We start from the raw sequence: 23,893 nt of genomic DNA on the forward strand, positions 1-23,893 counted from the left end.
CACAGCTTGGCCCCGGCCTTGCCTACACCTGCAGCTGAGGGAAACCAGCGTGTTATCAGCTGCCACTTTCTGTGGCTTTAGTAATTTGATTTAAATACTTTAAAAAATGATGATGACTGTAGTTCATGCCTTTATACAGGCTTTCTAGGCCCCTTTTCCTTAACTCAGGACATGCTGTCTGAGTGTTTCTTCACGCCTCCCTGCTCATTTTGTATTTGGCATGTTGTTGCTATAATTATTCTGTCGTGCTCAGGAATTACGCATCGTTTACATGTTCCTTTTGCTTAACTCGTTTATGCTGTGTTTGAAGATTAGTCCAAATCCCCAGGTTTCCTGAAGAAAATGGTGATATTTTGTTACTGGAATAATTTCACAAGGAAGTAGTTTGGCTGCAGCCTGGCTTTGATACGGAATAACTGGGGTTAGTGCTTGGAATCAAAACTGGGAGAGGTTTTTCAAGCCCCGTGCGGTGATTCTGATCGACTGGACGCTGTTGTGCTTGGAATGTGTGGGGCAGTGGAGTTGAACATCTGGGTTATTAAATCGTAGAATGTTTTGGGTTGGAAGGGACCTTAAAGATGTCTTTTTTCCAACCCCCAATTTTGATGTATTTGGAGATAACAGAACTGCCCCAGGCTTTTCAGTAGTTGGTTTTACTGTAGGGAAATGGCTTAGAAACAGGTTTTATCTAAATGCAACACATCCAAGATGAACTTTTAAGTAAAATCCTGTTCGATTAGGTGACAGATCTTGCCTCCTGTGGACGTGGGCTCTGTAGCATCTTTGGTGTGCGGCGAATGAGGAGGTTTTTTAGCTTCTTACGATGTGATGTTCTCAGTACTGTGATGCAGAAAAGGTGAACCATGAAAGTGAACGTATTTTTAGTATGAAAAAAAAAAAAGCAGTAAAAAACTGATCTACCAAGTGATACGGTGCTGACGTCTGTAGTGCAGCCAACCCAATTAAGGCGCCGTATATTGTTTCCAGCAGGATTCTGATTGTTTCTAATTCGGGAACCACGTGAGAGCAAGTGGAAATAGGTGAATCGACATGCTTTGCTGTTCCAAGTGGATCCAGCATCCAGTTGCTCTCTGTAATTTCACTTCTCCTGCTTGGGAGCCTCGCTGTCCTGTGCCTCACAGCTAAGATGGTAGCCATGCGCAACCTTCCCAGGTGAGTTCTACCCTCGTGGTGGATCTGGGGCTCCTCACAGAGAAAAGGGATTTGCTGCTCTAGGGAGAGCACGGAGCAATGAATAAGAGAAAAAAAGAGAAGAGAAAATGGAATCGTATGTGATTTTACTTGGTAAAATGTTGCATGAGTCAGTGTTCAGGGATGTGGGTTTTTCATTTCCTGACCCCGGCGTATCCTTTGCTGTATCCTCCTGTCCCTCCTCTTGCCTTCAGGCTGTTAAACTCTGAGCGTGCCTTTTAGAGGACTTTGTATCAGTCCTGCCCTGTCCTGTGGCTGTTGCCTTGCCACTCATTCCATCCCTCTCCGTAGGCAGTTTCTGCACACAGAACGTTTTGAAAAGTGTCATACGATCACTGTCTTCAGCCAATACTCTGTGTGTGTGTGTGTATAGAGTTCAAATTTTGTTGGAAATAGCATTGTATGAGCCTCTTTCAAAAAATGACCCAGGTGCTGTCACTCCCCAGAGTGAATTTCCTTCTTTGTTAGTCTTTTGGAATGGAAAAAGTGTAGATTTTTAACATCTGGAAAGGTGAGCCCTTCCTGCCTACTTAATAATTTTCCTGTCCAGCATTGTTCTTCATTCATCCTTCTGTTCCATCACTGTTTCTCTTATTTTTTTGGTCTTCCAAGCTGAAGCAAAGTCATATGCTTTGGCTTCATTGACTACATGAAAAGTTAGGTTTTTGCTTGCCCTTCTCTTCCAGCTCATCCGTCTATTCTGATTCTGGGTTGGTTCCTTTTCTTCAGCTACAGAAAAGCTCCCAGCTTTTACCCAGAGCAGGTAATGTGTTCCTGAAGCTGGTAATTCATGCTTCCTTTGACTTTAAATGGTTCACAACTACGATGAGCATTTGTGAATGTGCGTGGAGGAGAATCCATATGTGAAAATGCCAGAGCAGGCAAGGGAGAACGGCTCTTCCAGTGCCTTGTCCTGGTCTCACCATTGTCTGGTTTTCAGTTTTTCTGTCTGAACTCTTCAGCGATGACATTCAGAAATGACTTTTTTTGGAACAAGTTGCTTTTGAGATCATTTCCAGAAGATTTGTGTGTAATTTAAACCTATTCAGGGTTGCTGCTCTGTTCTGTGAGACTTCAGATTGTTCTTTCTCCCTCCGCTGCTCCCAGTATTTCTGAGAAGTCGGGGGGGGGGGAGTGTTTCCAGTCAAGACTGCATTAATGAAACCCTTTTTATACCTGTTCTTGGTCCCTGTTTCTGTTCATTGACAAGGTGGAATTCTTAGAATTGTTGTTTTTTTAAAAAAATAGCCTCAATTTCTTCAAAGCAGCTCATTAATGATCATTATTTAAATACTCTGGAAATGGAATGCATTAGAAATCAGCCTGAATAATAGGTTTAATATTTCTGATGTACATTCTCTTGTCTTTACTACTCAATTCCTTAGTTTAATATTGCAGGCCATCTTCTTACTTACAGACTTCCAATGAGCGAAGTTGCTGATGAAGAACCCAAACCAGGCTTCTCAAAATGTACCAGTGCGACACAACCTTTCAGCCGCTTAAATTTAAGTTGAGGCAGGAAAGAATTAAGATTTTACACACTTCCATCTAGTGTGCGTGAGGGAAACTGCATCCATCGCAGTCCTTCTTCTAGCAGTTCCAGTTGGGCAAGGGTCATCTCACCCATTGGTCTTTGTTAAGCAGTTACTGCTGATGAACTGTGTTTCATCCTGGGGCTGGCAGGTTTTTACTCTGAGTATTTTATGTGGGTTTTACATGTCCGTAAAATGGCGATGCACAAAGTTCAAGAAAAATCACCTTTCACCGTGTGGTTTTTGTACTCTCCTTCAGTGTGTTCTGCTCTGTTTACTTGTCATTCTGTGCTAGAATTTCAGCTGCGTGATTTATGAATTATTGCCATTGAAATAAAATTAAAGTGGCTGTTCAGTTATTTAAGAGCCAATTAAATCTGATTTTATTCTGATGTAACATTTCCAATGAAAGTACATAAAACAGTCTGTGGAGCAAAGCTAGATCTAAAAATGTTTAGTGTTTATTTTTGATAATCTGTGCTTTAGAGAGCTTGGCTCACCAAATAAAGTCCCTTGTGATCTCGCAGCAGTGAGTTCAGATGTTAGAAGTTACTATATAGTAAGAAAATAAAACAGTTTTGGTGTTTGCAGTGATCCTGTATGAACCTTCAACCACGACTGCTGGCTGGAGAATGTGTTTAACCGGGAGAAATTAGTTTCTCAGGTCTGCAATACTGTATTTACCAGCCTTTGGTGAGGTTCAAAGGTGGAGATACAGAGTCTGCTGGGACTCGTGTTTCTCCAGTCATGGGCTGGGCTGTTTTTAGGGATCAGCATTTATTTCAGTTGAGTTTCCTGTATCTGGACCTGTTCAGTACCACGAGGTTGCCCATTCACGGGGGATGCTCAGGCTAGAAGCTTTGAGAAATGGTGCCTAAGAACACAAGTGGTTCCTGCAGGGTGGAGTCACATCATTTGTTATCTGGTGTTGGGGCACAGACACACTGAAATGATGGTGAGACCAGAAAACACCCTACCAAGCCGTACGATCCTCTTATTTTCCTAGCAATTAGTACAGCAAATGGGGAATGAGCAGGTACTTTTCATTATGTGTGGCAATTAAAATGTTTCTCTTGATTGTGGCATCTCTTATTAGTGGAAATGACAGTGCCAATCCCAGTTTTATTTTGACAATTTAACACCGTATGTTGTCTTCTGTGAGCTGCGAGGGTGCCGGCTGCGACTGTTGTGACATTAAGGGTCTGCTTTGCCGTATTTCTTATTTAAAATAAGTCATATTGATGCGATATCATGTCATTTCAAACTAGACAAGCCTGCACTAGCCAGCTCTCAGGTTTGCGGCGTCTGTCTCCGACAAGATCACGGATACGGGGAAAATGATGTATTTTAGTTTCCAACGCTTAGATAAAACTCTGGTTTAGTGCAGATGGCACTGAAAGGATAACACGTAGCCCAGATAAATTTGTATAAAGCACCCTATATTCGTAGCACGATCCAGATCTCCCCTACATCAGCAATATTGAGATTTATATTGCTATCGTACCGTCCCATTTCTTATCAGCAGATGGAATTAATTGCCCTGTGTAGAGGTCAGCAGAGTTGTATTCCAGTCTGGCTCCTCCATGCATCTTTTTGGGGTGCTTCCAGCTGCCCAGCCCAGAACCCAGAGAATTGTCTGGTTGATATTGAAGAATGCTTTGGGTTTTTTGGATGGAAAACGTTCCGAGTGGTGCAGGGCAGGGTTATGAAGATGCTCAGCGTTTTGGAGGGGGTTGGAGGTGGTACAGGTGTTTGTTACCTGTTCCTCCATCAAAGGCTTTCACAGAATGCGTTAGTAGAGCGTGAGGAGAACTCTGATTCTAAATAAATGTTTACTAAACAACATTAATGGATTTAAAATGTTTTTAGGAGTAGTTATTAGTCTTTCAGTCTCGCATGGTGAAGGGAGTCTTGTCTCGATGGGGGGCTGCCATTTTAATGCTTCCTGGCAGGAGGCCTATTTTGATCATGCAAATTAGGTTGGAAAAAGTAGGCTAAGCCATTAAAAAAGTAGGAGATGTCATGAAATTATACATTTTTAGGGTGACTGTTTTCCTGATTATTACATTTTTGTTATCATTGATAACGTACATCACTTCATTTTCCACAATTTTCGCATCCTTATCCCTCAATGCCAGTTGCTCTTGCATCCACTGCTCAAAATGGAAGCCGTAGTCCGTTGGCTGTTTTATTCCCAGCGAGGAGCTTGGAAATATTGCCACGTGGTGTGTTTTGTTGTATAATTAGAAATGCAGATACGGACTTTTTCATTGTGCAGTGGTTAATTTTTTTTCTGTTCTGTTAACATTAATAGGGACTGAAGGTTAAACTTGGCTTGTGTAAACTCTGGGAATTTGCAAGATCCTTATTGGCAAGGGGATTAATTCCGGCATCAAGGAAAGGGCACACGTGCAAATGGGAGAGGATCAGCGCTGGTGCCCAGAAGACTGGATCTCAAGCGAGAAGGTGCTGGGTTTTCACCAGGATGATCACTGTGGGCCCCCCCTTCCCCATCAGTTCTGGCTTGGGGCGGATGCTGCTCGCCAGCAGAGTGGCACGGGACGCGGGGACGTGGGGATGAGCCTCCTGCTACTCGTCCTGGCCAGCACGTGGGCCCTGTGGCCACCATCCTGCAGCAACACCACAGTCCTACCTTTGCATCCTGCTCCTCCGGGCAACGAGTGCGTCAGCAAAATAACCATCGTGGTGCCTGCCGGCTCGCAAGCTTCGTTTAATCCTATTAATTTTTAATAGAAAATTAATATTAAGCTAGCGTATTTCTAACATGATTTTGCCTGCGTGCGGATAGAACCCCGGGTTGTGTTTGCTTTGTGTTTGATCCTGCAGGAGCGAGACCCTCCGGACGGAGATGCCGCTGGAGCAGCGTGGGGGTTTGCAGATAGAGTAGCGGTGCCCTGCTCTGCTCCGGCGATCACGAACGGTGGTTGGATTTCAAATGTATGACTTTAAAAGCAGTGCTGGGCGCTGGGACCGTGTTTGGGTGCCATGCTGCTTGGGTAAATCGAGGGGAACTGGGGGTTTCCAGCAAAATACGTGCAACAAGTGCGTTGTGTGTCGATGAGCACAGAGCTGACCTGACTGCTGTCTGGTGGAAAACGCCGAGAGCGGAATGCCAATTCTATGAGGACCTCTGTAAATATTAATTACAGCGATTTAGGGTTTCTGTTGGTGGAAAAAAAAGCATGTTTTTAATTGCCATTTTTGCTAGGAGCTAATAGAGGAGACTTGTGCTGGGGATGGAGAGTTCGTACCTAGCCACCCAGCGGTGGCTTAGCCGCCGTTGATGTTCTGCATCCTCCAAAACTGTAAACTTGAAACAGGAAGGTCTGCTCCGCAGGTTGATGGTATCTTTCTCGTTATTGTAGATTCTGGGAAAGTCAGCTGCATTCCTCAGCTCTTGCAACCCTTGTTAATTGTTTTTTCTCACAACCTTAGCCTGATCTTATCATGTCAGTAATTGTTGCATCATATTTGCTTTAGTTTCTCTACTGGGAAGTCAGATAATTGCTTTATACTTTTTAATGGGAAGCATTTGGGCAGCCTGTTCCTCTGAGGTGTGGAGGAGCAGTGCAGCCACTGTAACCACGCTTGTATCCCACCTTTTCTGGAGCTCAGCGGGCCACGAGAAGGAGAAGGGAGGCAGGGATGGCTGACACCTTCTCCAGAATCAAGTAGCAGCTGTAATGTTCCTTGGCCCTAAAATAAAGCTCCCAGCTCTGATGTTTTTAGGTATCTCTCATCTGCGGGCATAATCAGCCAGACTTTCCTTATGAAGTAGTATTACAGTACATTAATTATTCATAGTCAGTTTAATTCTTCATTCTTGCATATTTAATTGTAATAGCATGCTGTATGTCACAGTGATTTCCCAGAAGCACTGTACACCAAAGGAAAACCGTTCAGGTATATGATGTTAAATACGTCTCTGCTAATCTTTGTTGTTGGATTTTGGAGCAGAATGGGTTATTGTCAGATGTTTCTTGCGGAGAAACAATTATGCAAAATTATGATTTAGCTTAATCTTTTCAGCTAAATTCTTCCAGCTCAAGTAGCTGGTTTGATGCTGATGACATTTACGTTGTCTTGCTTGTTTTGTGAGGAGAAGGTGCTTAATGGGAGGGAGGAGATGACTTTTGTTTTCCCCTCTGAAGGAGGAGAACCTCTGTCAAAGACTCTGGAAGTGCCAATTGATTCTTCCCTGAAGATGAAGGAAGGGAATAAGATTTTTGTTGAGTTTTTTTTTCAGTGATGCCAAATGCTTGTTTGATTAAGATTGGGGGTTTTTTAATGATGAGAAGGGGCTCTAGTGCTTGACGTGAGAAAATATTGGAGGCACGGGAACTGCAAATGCATTCACAATTTGATTTGCGTTGCCCTCGTTCTAGAGCTGTTTCGTGCTTGGGAGGCACTTGGTGAAACTGAATCCCTCATGTTTGGAGAGCGGGATTGTTCTCCAAGATTTACCGTAGGAGTTTAAACTTCTGAAAAATCTGTTTACAATGTGTCTGAACTGGAGGGTAGAGGACACAGTAGAGACTGTTATCTGTTTACTGCTCAGATAAGGAGGTGGAATAGATTGCTGGCCTGTTTCTGAACTCTGCTTAATGAATGGTTGCTAGGCAAATTGCATCTCAATCAGCTTAATCCTCAAGATGTCATTTACAGGTCTGCTCTTTGTGAGGGCCAGAATCGTGTGCTTTCAAACTGCACAGGCCAGAAATTGCCAGCAAAGCAGCTTAGAATAGCTCGTTCAAAAATTCAGTGTACATGTGTTGCTGAGCTGCCCAATTTGAAGTGCCTGTTGTCGCAGGGCTAGCGTTGCGTGGCCACGCGCTAGATGAGATGTTCGGTGATAGACGGGAAGCAGCAGCATCCTTAGCACCGTTTCTGGATCGGCACAGCAGACAGCAGAACGTTTTGGCACTGGATTAACGTGAAGGAAAAACATTTCTAAATGGGGACCGCGCTGCTGACGTGATGAAAGGTATTTCTGTTTCGGCTGAGTTTGCTCAAAGCTGGGTGTGATTTCGGGGTGTAGACGTGGGACGTGATTAACTGTGGCAAATGGGTGAAAGTGGGAGGTGGTGTGAGTCGGCGCAGGGCGCGAGGCTGGCCTTGGTGAGCGATCTCTGATCAGGAGAGGGCATGGGCTGGTGGTGTGAAGGCTTCAGCCTGCCTCTGCAACGATGGACTTTCTCCCACAGCATCAGGAGAGAGCCAGTTAATTGCATATGCTGGTATGTGTGGTGCCCACATACATTAGACTCATGATTTAGTCCAAAGGAAAAAGTTTCCTAACATAGTTAAGCTTTAACAGTTTCTTTGTAAAGAAAGATAACGAGATACTTGGTTTTATTGGTTTCCCATGACAGCGATTAATCTTGTTGCAGGCAGAGCATTGTTCTTTGTATGGCTACACCTTCCTTTCCTTTGAAATCTGTCCTCTATACATCGTGACACCAAATACTGTAAATGCAAACTGGAAAAGACTGGACTTGTTGAACGCTAAAGACATTTTAGTGCTGTTTATGGTCACCGTGTGCTGATACGAAACGTCCTTCACGTGGCCCGGTTATTAAAGAGCAGGTGAAAGTGTGGTATGTGAACTTGGCAGCGCTTGCATGGCTTGGATAAGAGAAGCTTTTGTGGTATTCAGAAATACTGTTAGCACTTTTAGGAAGAGATTGTATTAAAACATGGAGAGCCTCTTCAAAGGAAGCCTAAATAAAGTATTCTACTCTAGTCACCAGCAAAATGACAGTGGAGCTTGCATTTTTACGCTGTCGAGGGGAAGGGGACTGGCGAACAGAAGACTTTGTGATCAGAGAGTGCTTTTCATGCAAATGAAGATTTTATTACATGCTGCTGAATCAGGGGCTTGTGTAGCGAGAACAGCACAGAAGTGATAAGATCACTTTGTCATAGCTTGAAATTTTGCCCAGCGTGTCTTTCGGATCGCTGAAACGGGCAAGAAATGCTTTTGTTAAGGGCACAGCAGTGATTGATAGAAAACTTCGGTGGCAGGGCTGCTTCTTCGTGATATGGTCTGTCTGCAGTCGTCTGCCGTGTGTCCACAGCCTCTTGATTTCCACGCGGTGAGGAATCACAGTGCGTAGGTGACCCTGCATGGCAGCAGAGTCATAAAATCTCCTGTTCCTGATGGGATCCCAGTTCTGCTCTTGCAGAACCTCCTTGCTGCTGCAAGCCAGGAGCCATTAGCGTTGGTTAGAGCAGAGTTGTCCATCCTTTCGGCTGGGGTAGCTTGTCTTGTGTGTTCTCGAGTCGTGCGGGGACTCAACATACGCTGCAGGGCTGTCTTTCCCTGCAAAGGGCACCCCTCCAGGACTGATTCCATTGGGTTTTCCTTTTGTATTTGTTAGCTAATATCATCTTCCCAATGTCCTTTTACAATTAGGACCGGTTTGGTTTAATGAGGGCTGTGGTTGCCAACAAGCGATTGGATACGCGTGGTGGAATAGGCGTCTAAATCTCCCCCCGCAGATGGGGAGTGCTCAGCATCCTGATGTGACCTTGGTAAAAGTTCTCCGGCGTGTTACTTTCCCTCTCTATTTATCTCTCTTGCTGTGTAGCAGCTTTCCTTACTGAGAGGCATCCGAGCTATTGGAAATCTGTCCTCTCTTCTCTTCTTCCCTCCAGAGACATTGTCAGCCTAACACCCAAGCTACTCAGATTGGCGCCTGAATGTTCTGCTTTTGCACAATCAGGAGGCATTCAGTAAAGCAGCAAGATGAGAAGATGTTTAAGATTTAAGACCGACATTTTTAGATACTTTTCAAACCCTAATTTTGAACAGTCTGGGTGAAGGAAGGTCAAAGGCTTCCTTCACACAGGTTGCCCCTGTATTTGTGTGCAGCAGGGGAGAAACATGCTTAAATCCATCAGATTGCAGCATGGGGCTGTTCGTATTTCACATCCTTATCTGAAGAGTCTAGGAACAAAATCTAACCCTACACATTCCTGGAGAGTTTCAGAGCGGCAGGATGGAGCCTTTTTTCCCATTTTCACATGCAAATTACGGTAAGGATTATTCAGTGTTTAAAATCTGGTTTATACTGGCTTCTGAATTTAATTTAAAATAAACATCTGGAGAGCTTTTTGATCCCCTGTGCAAGGCTGTTGTCTGCCTCACTCATTAAAATGACTTCTGCTTAATTTTTAGTGAAAGGCAAAGATCTAGATCATTTTGGCCCAGAGGCAATCCAAATGGTTCACCTTCTGCAGCTAGAGATTTCCATGAGCACACAGCCTGGCCAGCAGATATTTAAAATCCTTTCTCTTAGGGAGTGTGCCAGCGATAGGTATCTGTTTCTTCTGTGCTGCTCTTCAGGATCAACAAGGCCGCTACCTCCAGAGTGATGTAGACTCAGCAAAGCCTTGTTCTCCTAGTGCTGATGCACTAGAGGAGAATTACAGTCTTGTCCCATTGCAGCTTGCAGTACAAAGCTCTCCTCCAGAAGCTTGCCATAGTTTGCCAGTATCCCGCAGTCTGATCGGTGGAGCCGTGTCCCATGGGGATCAATCGGTTATTTATTCAAACAGTCATTCTATTTGGAGTGTGTTTTCTCTTGCTTGACAGGAGCTCGCTGCTCTGCTCGTCACTGGAGACTGAAGATGTGTGCCCGTGGTGCGAGTACTGGGTACGCGCTTCCTCTGCCCTGCTGGCTTTGCAATGGGCTCCTGTTGCTTTTTGGCAAACCTTGGAGCAGCAATCTGTGAAAGCAGCGTATTCAAAGTGAGAGTGACTTTACCTCTTTGTTTTCTCTCTTTTTTTATGTCTGCATGGGATCAGCTGGTCCCACATTGTGTGTGAAGTAGTTAAGTTTTAGCCTGCATCTGTAGGATATGATTTCTCCCCATCCTCTCCAGTTGCTTTGATCAAATCAAATGAAAACATAGCGCTTTCATTTCTAGTTGTGTAGTTTCAAAGACAATCTCTTGGCATACTCTAGCAGTCTGGACCCGAGTCTTTTTTTTTCTTCCCTTAGTCCAAAGCCGCACTATGTCTTGCGCCGTTCTCTGTATCAGCAGTTGCAATCTGCTTTGGCTTTTATCTGCATCAAAAGACAAATGGAAGAGCGCAAGACGCTGCAGGAATGGGAAACAGACTTACATGTGCACTGGTAATATGTAATCCTTCCGTTCAGTCTGCCACATGGAGTACAGACCTGTTTCTATATTGGAAATGTGTAGCCTGTGCTCCCAGAAATGAGAGTTTAGATTTTAGACTCTTGAGGGTTGGTTAATCCCCCCAGCGGTTAATGCCAACATAAATTTTCTGTGATGTCAAGCCTTCCCTTCTAAATGCTTTTTTTATTTTTTTTGCATATGTCAAGAATACAAAGCAGCGCTCGATTTGAGAAATTCGCATTCAGACACTCTGCGAGTGCTTTATTTTTGTCCGCTTTGTGAGCAGCTGAACACATGTCCAGGCTGGAATACGCTGAGCTGCTGCTTCCTGGAGAACGTGCCAGTGCCACTCGGCACGAGGAGGGGTGAGACGGCTCCCGGCCGCGCAGGCGGGTTTGCATCTTTATCCGGTGTCCTGGAAAGGTGTTCCTGACCTCAGTCCTGGAGAAGCACATCTGCAACGCTCTCCCGCAAGACAGCATCCCAGGGGAGAGGATCCCAACCAGACCATGCTAAATCATACTGGGGTTTCTCAGCAAGATGAGCTCTCTGCTTGCTGTCATCCCGATCAAAATACAAACTGTGTCTGATGGCTTTCAGAATGTTATGGTACACGTTACTTCTTCAGAGTAGTAGTGCTTAAAGCAAAGTGTGTTTCTCTCAGCATTAAGGACTCACATTCAGCTATTCAAAGCAAGTTGATAAATTGCTTTTCATTAAGTGTCTGAGCGCCAAGGGGTTCAGTATGTGTTCCAAGGAAAAAATACATTAATTACAGCTTCTGGAGAGCATTTATCAGTCAGATAGTTATAAACGGTACTAATGCAGTTAATTGAAGGGAGAAAAATATACCTTTTGAATTTGTTGACTGCAGTAATTCCGTGATTGGAAAGACAAATTGTCTGGAAATTAAAATCAGGCGATAACTTCGGGGGTTGCCTGAGTGAGTGCCTCGAGTTGTACACTTGAGCAGGCTCCTGCCCGGTGTTCAGAGGGGCCGCGCTGCCTTTCAGGGTGAGATGCTCTGGGGAGGTCAGGGCTGTTGCAGCCCGAGCTATCCGGAGCTCTGTGTTCACGCAGGTGGGTTTGTGCTGTGTTTGCGTTGAGGTCCAGCCGCACGGGCTGCAGTCGCAGTATTTGTTCTCGCCCACAGAGGCGAGACAGAGGAGGATGGGTGCACAAAAGCAAACAAAAGTCTCCTTTTTTTTTGTAGTTTGTAGCTCATTTGCAGTCAGTAAAACCTACCGTGAAAATGAAATCTTTTGTGAATGTTAACTTTCGGCAAAGGTGAGGTTGCGCTGAAGTGTTTTTTCAGGCCAGCAGACAAAAGTCTCTGGTGCTTGTGGTGTGCAGAGGTTTTGAAAACATCTTGCACGCTCCTGGTGCTTTCCCTGTGGCCGTTTCAAACTGGCAGCCATGCAACTGGCCAGTTTTCACGCTTCGCAAGAAAGCACTGAGAATAGGCTTTTTTACAGTAGCTCACAATTAATGTATTTATTGTCCTTTCTTCAGTTGAGTCCATGTGAGATGGCCTTTGAATTTCTTGGAAGGGTGATGAGGACACTGGATCTGTGTCAGGACAAGCCAGTGGAGCACCAGCACCTCCTTCTGAAGGTTGATGAAAATACGCAGTCTCTGAGCGTAGCAGTGCCTGGTCCAGCTTTTTGATACTCATAGAATTATAGAATGGTTTGAGTCATCCAGTTCCACCCCCTTGTCTTTTCTTTGCTGCTGGTGAGTGGTTGGTACTTGTGTGGCTGCTTCTGTTTGAGTTTCTTGGAATACTTTCCATCTTTACAGCAGGCTGCATAATATCTCCAGCTACAGACGGGGGTCTTATCTTCCCCTAACAAGTGATAAATTGTTTATCTTGGAGCTGATGTGCTTGTGGTCCGTCAGGAAGCTCCCGCACCACCGTGCACAATGAGACAGAGATCTCCAAATCTGCTGTGTATTTCTCCACTTTGTAAGTGGGTTGTTAAAATTCTGCCATAGGGGGGACCTTAATTCAGTATCCAGAGCGCTAAATACTAAAGCAAACAGCTCTCAGTGTAATTGTACAGTTCAACGTGGCACGCACACATATAACCTAGACAAACCAAAATTCATGCAGCCCGTTGTGTTTGTACACCACGAGAAAGCCTGGCCTGCTACTCTTTTTCTTAATATGCGAGTTCAATTTTTTGATTTCTATCAAGTCCAATTCATTCTGCCTCATCTTATTTGCAAATATTTCTCATTTTCAAGTGAATCTAATTTTAAAACGGAACTCGAAGCGCGTTTTTCAGTACCTAAGATATGTCTGGTTTGTTGTTTCGTGTGTTGCATAGGGGTGAAAATTGTTCAAAGTTAGCTCTGAAAAAATGTTTTTTTGAAATAATCAGCTTGTAACAAACAGGGGGAGAGAGCTGCTTTCCTGCTTGGGAACTGTTGTAATCTGTAACTTCTAACGATATTTTGGAAGGCAGAACTGTCATCCTTCTGTCATGTGCAGCCACAAGGATTTCTGTAAGTCATGATTAAGGCTTTAATTCTGGGCTTTTGTAGACTAAGTGTGGAATGAGAGAAGATAATGTTAATTGTGATCCATGGGAAGCAGCCACTGGAGAGGGAGCTATTCGGTGTTCCCCTTCACCTAGGCAGCTGTTTGCTGGCCTTAAAAAAAGCTTCTTTTTCAGACCTGGGAAGGCAAGAAAGTCAAGAGGGAAGAATTCGGGCTGAGAGGGGCATGAGGAAGCTCACAGTTCTCACACAGCCTTTGTGGTAAAGGAAACCCCGGAATTACCACCTCGTGCTTCTCCCAGACATGGAACAAACACATGGGAAAGCTGCACATTACAGCGGCGCAGTGCACGTTCCTGGTGATGCTGTTGAGGTTGTAACTGCAGACTCTCCGCTATGGGAAAGGGGTCAGTGTGTGTTTTGGTTTCTTATCACTTGAAGGCAGAAGGAAGTTGCGTAGGAGGATGGAGAATGTCTGTTGGTGGGAATGCGCGGTGCCTCCAATGGGGGATGTGTTAGCAGCATCCTGTAGTTTGGCAGTTGCTGGGCTGTTCCGGGTTTGCTTTGAATGGAAGGCATCTCAGCTAACCTTAATTGCATCATATTCACATGAAAACGTGCACTCTCGTACCTGTAAGTCTGTTCTGTTTTTATAGTCCCTGCTGTGATGTTATAGATGCTGCTTGAGCATGCAGGAATAAGGTGGGTTTAGTTCACCCCGAGGATGATGGATGCTTTGGAGGAAGAAATGCTTGTTTGTGCCTCTCGGTGTCTTGTTGAAGAAAAGGGCATCTTCTATGAATGTTGCTTTAACAGGTAAAGAGTTTTGCATCTTGAAAATACAAATGTAAGCCTAATATCCAGGGCAAGCGGTGATTTTGATGACATCTCTGCATTTACCGGCCTCTGCTCTTCACTGCTGCAGTTCAACCTTAGTGTCCTTTGCTCCCTCGCCTAAATCATCGTGCAGATTTATGCGCCGTAAAACGTAACTAAGATACATCCCAGGCTGCTGCCTCATCCCTGTTTCCCACTACTACAACATTAAAAACTTGGAGTGGGAAGTTACCATATAAAAGAAAGAAAATTAATTAAAGGTCAGAGCGCTTTAGTGTAGTGAAAATTCAGAGGAGGCAGATACAAAGTATTCAAATGACTTTTGACTCCGGGCAGGTCGATTTTCCTATTCCTTGCGTATGTTCCCGTGGTAAAAGCAGTATCTCATCTGTCTCATAACTGACCACTAGCGTGAGTGTTTCAAGCACAGCCAGAAATACTCCTTTGAAGCTACGGCCAGGCCCTACAATCATCCCGACTTGTCTTTTCTACACCTTTCCTTCACCTCAGAAGAGGCCTACAAGACCTACTTACGCCTGTGGTGTCTGTCAGCCCCTGCCACGTCGCAGAATACGGAGTTAAATCTAAAAATAGGCTTTAAAAGAGGTGAGGGCTTTGAGCAAAGTAAAATAAGCCACTGATTTGGGTCATGAAAGGGAATTGATGTCACTGGTTCTCCGTCGCAGCTCTCTTGAGCTGAGAAGTTCTGTTCTGAACAGTGAAAATGTGGAGAAGCGGTGGTGAGCAAACAGAGCTCAGGAGAGGGAAGCGTGGTCTGCTTCCCGTTTTCCCCCAGCGACTGCCCAGACCACGACCTTGTAAGCCTGACGCGAGAAGTCAAGGTGCTCTTGCATGCTCCGCAGTTCCATTTATCTTCACAGTCACCTTCAGTGGTAGGAAACTGTCACCCACCCCCATCCTTTTAACAAGGAGCCACCAGGGCAGCAGGTGATTAAATGCTTCATCCAAAATTACGTCAGGAACCTGTGGTGAGCTGGATACTTCCCTCCATCTCCTCTGTCATAGGCTGGCCTGTAATCAGGAGACTTGTCCTCTAACATAAATCTGGTCAAAAAACCTTAAGCCTCTATAAAACGAGTTGTGTGCATTTTTTTTGCCTGTTTTAGAGCGGTTATGTGGCTTCAATAATGTTTGTTAAGTGCTTTGATATGCTTTGGTGAAGGGCAGAGTGTTAATAATTAAAATTGGAAGGAAGTTTTGAAGTAGTATGGGGGATGACGACCACTTTCTGGTCTGTTAGTTAACAAAAATGCAAAATATAAATGGACGAATCAGCAGGAATTGAGTTTAATGCTCCCTTCCCCCAGCCACCTGCACGAGCTGAGCTCAGAAAGCGGCTAATTGTCTGCTCCGCTGTGGAGATGAAAGAAGCTGGTCCTCTGACAGGAAAGGCTATTGAACCGCATGAAGGTGGTAAATGATCAGCACTGAAAACCTTTTGACTTGCTATCTTTACCTGCTCAAAAAATACATTATTTGTACTGGTATTTACAGCGCTCAGGGGCTGACGAAACCCACATCTCATGACATCAATCTTGGGTTTCGGTCCATGTGATTGAGAGGTCGGTAAAACTGAAACTTGGTTTTGAAACTCTGCGCCTTGGTGGTGTTGGGGTGTTGTCAGGGGTGTGTTTGGTGAGGACGGGCCCTCTTAATGGCTTTAAGCTAACGAGCTGTTTGCAGAATTAGGCTGTGATTTGCAGCGGGCAGACTGCAAGAGCAGCCTTGTGTTTGTCCATTTTACTGCTCGCAGTTTCATTTGCAAAGTGCAGGCAGGAGCAGGCTTCTTGCCAGCAACAGCTTCATTCAGATTAGGGCTTTAGTTCAATTATGTCCAATTAACTTTTATTGCAGATAGCAGTGATAATTACTTGCAAGTCAATTTTTTGGCTGTGGTTATCCCAAGGCTAAAGTCTGAGCTTGATGGATTTTAATAACTGAAGTGACGTGTAGCTTTTCTTCTTTTTTTTCCTTCTTCAGGCCTCAATTAGATGAAAGGTCAGAAGCTATGTAAAAATCCATCGTACAATTAAAGCCGACTCTTCCACTCTTCAGCAGATGCGTAGCACTGTGTTTTAAAATAATCTCTTGGGGCCGACCTAAAAAAAGGCTTTTTAAACTCTAAGACCATAACCTTGAGCTCGCTGCTGCTTTATCTGAAGAGTGAATTTGATGGAGCGGATGGCACGCGTGGCAGTACCTGCCCGCCTGGAGCTGAGCGCTGCCGCCTGGTCTTTTCTGACTGCACCATAGCCTGTTCAAAATTGCTCACCTAGAAGCAGCCCTTGGGCACGAGGGGTGTGATATGAACACTATTCCATTTAAATGCTGTTATCCCAAAGCTGCTGCTTCATTCTCTTCCCCGCTGCCGTCACGGGGAGAGGAGCAGAGCTGTGTTGCTGCAGGTTCCTACCCCACGTACATTCAAATTCTCTCTGCCTCCTCCTCCAAACTATTTAATCGTGTTGCCTGAGTAACATTAGAAATGGAGGTCAGCCTGAAAGGTGAAATGATTTACAAGCAAAATCATAATTAATTAAACTGCAAGAAGCAGAAATTGATTTTGATGGGAGCTGTTGCAGGGCTTTACAAAAGGTCTGCCTGAATGCAGAAAGCCAAGAGGTCCTGTGCAGGCAGATGCTGACGGTGCACTCCACTTGTTACAAAAGGCGACTTTCTATTGTTCAGTCTTCCTACTTATTTATCCCCAAGCACACTCCCGGCTATTGTGATTTATTGCCGTTCCGAAGAAATACCTTTCTGTGCATTATTTTCCAGTTTACCATTTATAAAACATTAAGAGGAGGCGATACCGGCCCGCAGTGAATGCAGTGATGGTTTGGTAATTTTTGCTGCAGGAAACGGTAAGATTTATCTCTGGCTCTTCAAGAGTCCTGGGAAAGGGCCGTGCTGGAATAAAGGTGGGGGTTAGGGCTGGAGAAAGGCAGGAAGCCTGCAGGATCAGTCTAGACGCTGTCAAATGAGGCATGGCTGACGGGAAGGAATTGCATTGAACGCTGAGGTTGGGGGGGTTCAGCATCTGCACGTCAAGTGAGACAAATTTTGAAGCCTTAAGATTTGAGGTTATTTTGGGAGAGGGAAAAGGAATGAGTCTCATTTGGTCTTGAACAGCCTGCTGGGGGGTAAATGAGACACTGAATTTCTCTTGGAGCGTGAAAGTTGGCCCGGATTCAATTCTGTTTCCTGCCAAGCTCTTGCAGACATTTGTACCGAAGAAACTTTACAACCTGAGTGAGTTTTTTGCTTTTGTTCGCAGCGTTTGTATATGCTGAACTTGGAACGGGCCACGTGCGCTTGGGGGTTGCCATAAACCCCACCAGTGGTTTTGGAATTTCACAGGGCTACCTTGTGAATAAACGAGGAGAAGCGAAGCGTAGCAGTCAGCCGCAAGTGCTTAACAACCTTCGCACGGCTTACGGGACCCCAGGGTGCTGGAAACTCGGAATAGTTTGGAGCTTTTCTTTTGTGTGTGCTTCGATGCTTCCTCCCAGCCCTGAGCTTTGTGAACAAGCCCGCAGTTAATCGTGGAATTTCAAACATGCGTGTTTACTTTCAGGACCCTAACTTTAAACTTCAGCAGCTCGCTTTCGTCTAAACCGGCTCGGTTTCCCGTATTTCACTGGCCGGGGATGGTTTGTGGGGCGTGTTTCCTTTGTGTGCTTACCCTGTAAGGCCTCTTGGGAGCTTCAGAGACTGGCATATTTAAAAACTTGGCAATAACTCTGCATATGTGGTCTGTTTATATAATGATAAAGCTGTGTTTAGAGTATTAGAAGGTTCCTAGTAGCTTTACACCTGGGTTTTGCTCTAGCTTGTAAAACTTCCCCCTGGCCTGAGGAGCGCTGGGGCTGGCAGAGGCAATGCTGGACTTTGACTATCAACCAGAAAATAATGCATGGTTTTAGTCCAGAAAGGCAATATCATGGTAAGTTTTACTGAAACTGATTTTTAGCTCTGCAGGGAGGGTGTCCTTGGGCAGTGTGGGTGGAGGTGAATTCTTGGTGAGCCCTGGTGGTGACAGGGCTGTGCTGCCTGGACCCAAACCCACCCTGATACGCAGGTAAGGCTGAACGTAACAGTCATTGTGAGGATGTGACAATTGCCTCTAGATCCCAAGCACTGCAAATCCCTCTTAAGCTTAACATGCTTTGATTTAATTATTAATAAATCTTAGGAGGAAAAAAAATCTGTTCCTGTGTCTAAACCTGCTGTTTCATGGAGCTCCCTGCAGTAGGTGTGCTGTGAAGATTATATCCTGCAGCCAGATTAGATTAAAATCACTTCAAAGAGGGCTATTTATTTATTTATTCCAATCTAAAGATTGTTTTCCTCTAGGAATGTACTTTAATCTTTTTATATATTTTCAAGACAAAGCTCGTTATGCTGCGTTTGGCACTTTGCAAGAAGAGTTTTAAATGCTTAAAAATTTTAAAGGGAAGGGTTTTACGGCTGCCCCCCATTGCTTGGGTGCCAGAGCCTATCGGTCAGCTTGCTTTCCAGCCTGTAGCTGACTGGTTTAGATGGCAGCGTTACTGACCTTCTGCAGAACCCCCTCGATTCGTGCCTCGCCGTGTCCCTTCCAGTTCCCCCAGTAACACCCCCATCCTCAGAGTTGCTGCACAGGTGCTGGTGCCCCAAGTTACTACCATGGAGCCAAGGCTGCTGGTGAGATGACGTCTTGATGTGCCAAATTCAGTTTATCTCCACTCCGGAGTAGTTAGGAGCGATAGAGCCGAGCGCAGGAGGGGATGATGGGTGTCTGGACCCTGCACTGGGATTGCGTGTGGCACCAGTTTGAGACAACCAGTGATGCTCCCGTCGGTCCCAGATACAGCCCGTGCTGGGGATCCCAGTCATTTTATCTGGAGGTGTCCGCGCCAGCTCGTGCTGATGATCCATCAGGAAAGAGAGATGGAGTCAGGTGCCGAGTATCTCAAAGGGAATAAATGCGAATTGATTTCTAACTAAAAAAAATGAATTGGCTTGTTCGTAAAGATATTTCAAATGCATTTGTTTTCAACTACCGAGATCTCTATTTTGAAAAATGGTATTAATTTCATAGAGAACAAAAATGGGAGCAGGATTTTAATTATAATATGGAATTCAGGGATAAAGTTATGGTCAGCACTTCTATGTCAGTCTGAATTTCTTTTTTTAATGCTCAGCAGTGACCTAGATGGCATCAATTTGGTTATTGCAAATCAAGCTAAAAGAATGATTTTATGCTTCTACTTAAAATGATTTTTCTAAGTCCAATATTTCCTTTAAAATGATTATTGCCATCCCAGTCTTTTATGAACCTTTGGCATTGCCTTAAATGATTATCCGCCTGCGGGAACAACTTGCCTTTATAGCCCTCTCTAAAACATTACTGTCTGTATTGGAGCTAAAGCTCCTGTAAATACATGTTTTGACCTTCAAGGAAATACTGCTGTCTTATCGGAGAAGCCTGGCGATTCCGAGTTGAATGCTGTGACCACTCTTAATCACTTGTTCTTTCTCCTAATGTGCTGTTATCCTGTTTATTGCTGGGTACGTGGCGCTGAGCCTCTCCGCGGCCCTTCAGCAAGAGGCTTGCTCCGGGAGTCCCGGTGTTCTGGCTCTAATGAGCGTTAATGACAGTGCAGGTGAGCAAACCCTCCGCATGGCTCGCTGTCAGAAATGCTGTTTGTTCAGCCGGAGAGCTCGCTGAGCGCAAGCTTTCCTCCCTTTTGGGGCTGGCATACCAACTCGCCATCGGTTAGGTGATGATTTAGACACCGAGCGCCTTGGGTCGTGTCGGGGTGGGAGATTATCCTGGGCTGGCATCAGGATGCTGAGGTGGATGTGGGACTGCTGGGATGTGATGGTTTTCTGAAGGCTCTTAATTTTGTTTGCCTGCTTTTCACTGAGAAATAGGTCTTGTTCTTGCCACTCTCCTGAAGTTGGTGAAATGAGGAAAAAAGGAAAATACAATTAGTATTATTTTTTTCTTGCTGAATGGTGAGCGTTTCTCCTGCTTCCTCGGGTAAAGCTCTGGCGACTCACAGTGGCTTCGCCTTCCGATTAAAAGGAACTGGATTCTTGATTTGTCATTTTGGTCTTGTTGGGCATGATTTGGGGCAAGAACCTGCTGCCCACAGGCTCCCTGCAAAGTTTGAACATTGCATGTAGTCGTGGATGAATCTCATCTCTAAAGATCAAGCAGCTTTTCAGTTCCTAAAGCAATTCCTTAAGTTGTGAGTGTGACAGGTCTTCAACCATCGTTTCAGAACGCCTTCTGGAAGGCTCCAAGAACTCCACCTGCTCCAGAGGGTGAGAAGAAAATGTGAGCTTAGGTTTATTTTACAAGGTTTTACAGCTACATACCTTGGGCTTCTGGTCGGGCAGGGGAAGAAATAGGGAGGGATGTAAACTTCAGTCAGCGGCTGCGCTGTCAGCCCTGCAGCTCGGAGAGGTGGGGGGTGTGTTTCTCACAGCACTGAGTTGCTGCTGGAATGGGTAGGGTGAATGGGCAATAGGGTGGAGATGTCAAGCTGATATTCAGTGGCCAGAACTGTTTTTAATTGTTAGTCAGAGTGGTACCTAACGAGCTCGCTCAGCAGCAGTTGCTCAGCTTTTGAGAGCCCTCACACAGCGAAGATGCAGAAGTTTTCCTAAATTAATATTTGCCTGAGATTTCTTGGCTGGTGGTTTAATCAGCCTTCGTGTGTCGAAGCGAGGAGATGCACACAAACATAGAGCTAATTAATTCTACAGAGCGAGTAATTACTGTGCCACAGGAACCCTTTATGTCCACGCTGTTTGCTGTGTCGGTGGAGGTGTTCCTAGGGCGGTCTCACTCGTGATGTGGTCTGAGGTTAGGCTTCAAATTAAAGTCTTTAAATCGTCCCTGCAGAGACATCGGCTTTTGGAGCTTTCTGGAGCATGAAGGTGGGGATGTTCTCCAGGACACGGCGCTGGTGTTGCCGCCTTGGTTGTCGTCCAAAGGCTTCATGTCATTTACGCAGCCCGTGGCAATACGGCTCTTCCACAAGTGCTTGTCCTGGTAGCTGTGGCAGCAGAGATTTGAGCAGGGGCTTGGACCAGAGACCTCGTTCCAACTTAAATTTCTCTCCACAATTCCAGTAACGCTGGGAGACTTAAGGGGCTGAGTTAGCGTTGTGCTGGGAACCCCCTCATCGCGCCTGATGATGGGGCGTGAGGGTGGCTGTGCAGGGTTTGTATACAGAGAGTTTAGCGCTCTCTGCATTCGTTCTTTGATTTCCTAAATGCTGAGGGGATGGGGACACCTCTGCAGCTCCGTTGCGCAGAAGCCACGTCTTGCCGTTTGCCGAACCCAGTGCCGCACGGGTTAGCGATCTTTGAAACAAGGGAAATTTTAGCCAGTCAGCTCTCGGCCTAATGGACCTCGGAGACTACAGGCTGTGGCATGCAGCTTAATCTTGCCACGAGACAGAGTGCCGCATACTTTGCCTTCCATTTACGCATGCCATGCCTTTTTATTAAATGCAAGAGAGCGGTGGACAGGGTTTCTCTGGAGGGCTTGCTTTGGCTGTACCTGGAGGTCGCCAGAGCGTTCCAGCATGCAGGGAGATGAGCGATGGTGGTTTCTTTCCCGTTCATAACCGCTACCGTAGAAATCTGAGGACAGAGTTCCAGGCTGTCCTCCACATGTCCAGCAGCAGAGGAGGTTGAGGCCGCTGGTTTGGTTTTAACCCTGCAGATGACCCGCTTCTTGAAGTATTTCTGTTCCGCGGTGCAGTAAGGGCTGGAGCAGCGATTGCGCGTCTGTCAGGCCTTCGCCAGGGATGACTCTCTGCCGCTTTCTTTTCTCTGTTCCTCCTTGTATTATAACTGTGCATTGTCTCTCTGTTGTTGCAGTGTGCAGAGGAGTGAATGCCCCATGTTGTGTTAGTGCCTGTCTGCCATGCTGGCCTGTCTGCCAGGACCAGGTGACCTCTCCTTTCAGCTTCTTTCTTACACGCAGATGAACACTGGACTTCAGAAATGTGAGTGACGTTTTGTCTGCAGGATGTGGTTAACTGTTAAATCTGGCTCTGCTACAGCTGTGACATGAACTTTTAGCATACAGTGGAAAAACTATTTAATGTTAGAGTCGTGCTAAGGGGCATGGTTTAGTGTTCGATAGGAATGGTTGGACTTGATGATCCGGTGGGTCTCTTCCAACCTGGTTATTCTATGATTCTATGATTTTGTTTTGCCTTCAAGGCACCCATTGATAATGGCTCTGAGAAATCACTGTGGAGGTTCACGTGTGTGTGCAGCGAGCTCTCCCCCCTCTCCGGCTTTACAAAGGTTAATTTTAACCACAGCAAGGCAAAATGCAAGCAAGGTTTCTGTGAGATTCATGCCTCTTTGAACACATTTTGTGCTAGAAGTGTGTCAGCTGACTTCTTAACGCAACTTTTTCCTGACTCTTTTTCACTTCCATTCGTTTAATTACCCATAGACACCATTAAAAGTTGAATCAGGCTAACACAAACCTTTTGAGGTCAGCAGCTCTGTTGTTCTACATACCTGGGGCATAAACTGCAAATATTAGTGATCTAGCCCAAATTACTAAAGTTCAAAGTTTCCATCTTCCTTCTGATGTCTCTTCTGTGCCTCTGAAATGTGTCTGCAGAGTGCTCTGATAATTCTTTTTTTGATAGCTTCATTTTTGTGATAGGTGTACTAGTATTTTTAAGAAGGACCTAGGCTTGGGGATGTGAATTTACCGACCAGAGATTTGTTTAACTCTTCCCCTCTCTTCTCTTTCTCTCTGAAGTTGCACATTGATTGTTCAGCTGAAGTTTCAGAAGGACCAAGGTTTCCACTAAGATCCATGCGCTTGGTCCTTAACACTCTGACTTCTCTTGTGTTCGAAACGTACAGTGGGAGATCTCTGTACCCTCAGTGTGCTAAGGGTCTCCTTGCTCTTTAAAACCGAGTAATATACACTCCAGTTGTAGCTGTAGTTACTGTGCTAAGACTTGTGGTGCTACTGAAGACAGATAAGATAATTTTGCCGTTGAAGGTGATGTGGTTACAGCCCTGACAGAGGTCAGTGACGCTGTTCTCATGCACACGTGTGCTCCCCACAGCATTTCCATCATATTTGTATCAGCTCCACAGGCTTTATAATTGTAACATCACCTTCAGCAACAGTAAAAATCCTTCCTCCCAAAAGGGCTTCCTTAGGTGGCGTGGAACTGGGCATTCCCTCCTTTCTCCTTTCCCATTCCCCTTGGAGCTTTGATGACCCAAACCTGCTTACTCAAAATTTTGACAGGCTCTTGTGGGGAGGTCCTTCCATCACACAGAGTTTCTTCGGTGGCTTGGAGAGCAGATTGTTGAGGTCTGTGTGAGGGCAGCTGTGCATAAATCACGTCTTTGCTAATTACACATTGACGAGACGGCGTGCTGGCGTGTGGGCAGTTGCTTACCCTGCTGGTACCTGATGCTGTTTGAGAACTGCCTGTCCCCTCTGTGCTGAAGGCGTCGCTGCTTCCAGCCTAGGGAAGGGCCTCGGGTACCACATCTTGGAGAATTTAGGACATGCAGGAGCGGGCAGGCGCTGGCTGGCGGTGGTGATGCTCAATTCTTCGTTTCGTTCC

At 45.4% G+C, this 23,893-nt stretch overlaps 1 protein-coding gene across 8 annotated transcripts in view; it reads left to right on the plus strand.

The window, feature by feature from the left end:
- FAM222B (family with sequence similarity 222 member B) overlaps positions 1-23,893 on the plus strand; it is a 36,612-nt gene that overhangs the window by 4,418 nt on the left and 8,301 nt on the right. The window contains exons 2-3 of one of the 8 annotated variants that reach the window (XM_069874379.1): positions 988-1,173; positions 22,158-22,285. The exons of 1 other annotated variant lie outside the window; for it this stretch is intronic. In XM_069874379.1, coding sequence (XP_069730480.1) covers positions 22,204-22,285 — 82 coding nt within the window. In that variant the 5' untranslated portion in view covers positions 988-1,173; positions 22,158-22,203. Of the gene's footprint in view, positions 1-987; positions 1,174-5,191; positions 5,211-7,730; positions 7,750-20,177; positions 20,589-22,157; positions 22,286-23,893 lie in introns of those variants that run through there. 6 more of the 8 variants (XM_069874377.1, XM_069874378.1, XM_069874380.1 and 3 more) reach the window with 6 other exon arrangements.

This window comes from Phaenicophaeus curvirostris, chromosome 21 (assembly GCF_032191515.1).
Source record: "Phaenicophaeus curvirostris isolate KB17595 chromosome 21, BPBGC_Pcur_1.0, whole genome shotgun sequence".
Lineage (NCBI taxonomy): Eukaryota > Metazoa > Chordata > Aves > Cuculiformes > Cuculidae > Phaenicophaeus > Phaenicophaeus curvirostris.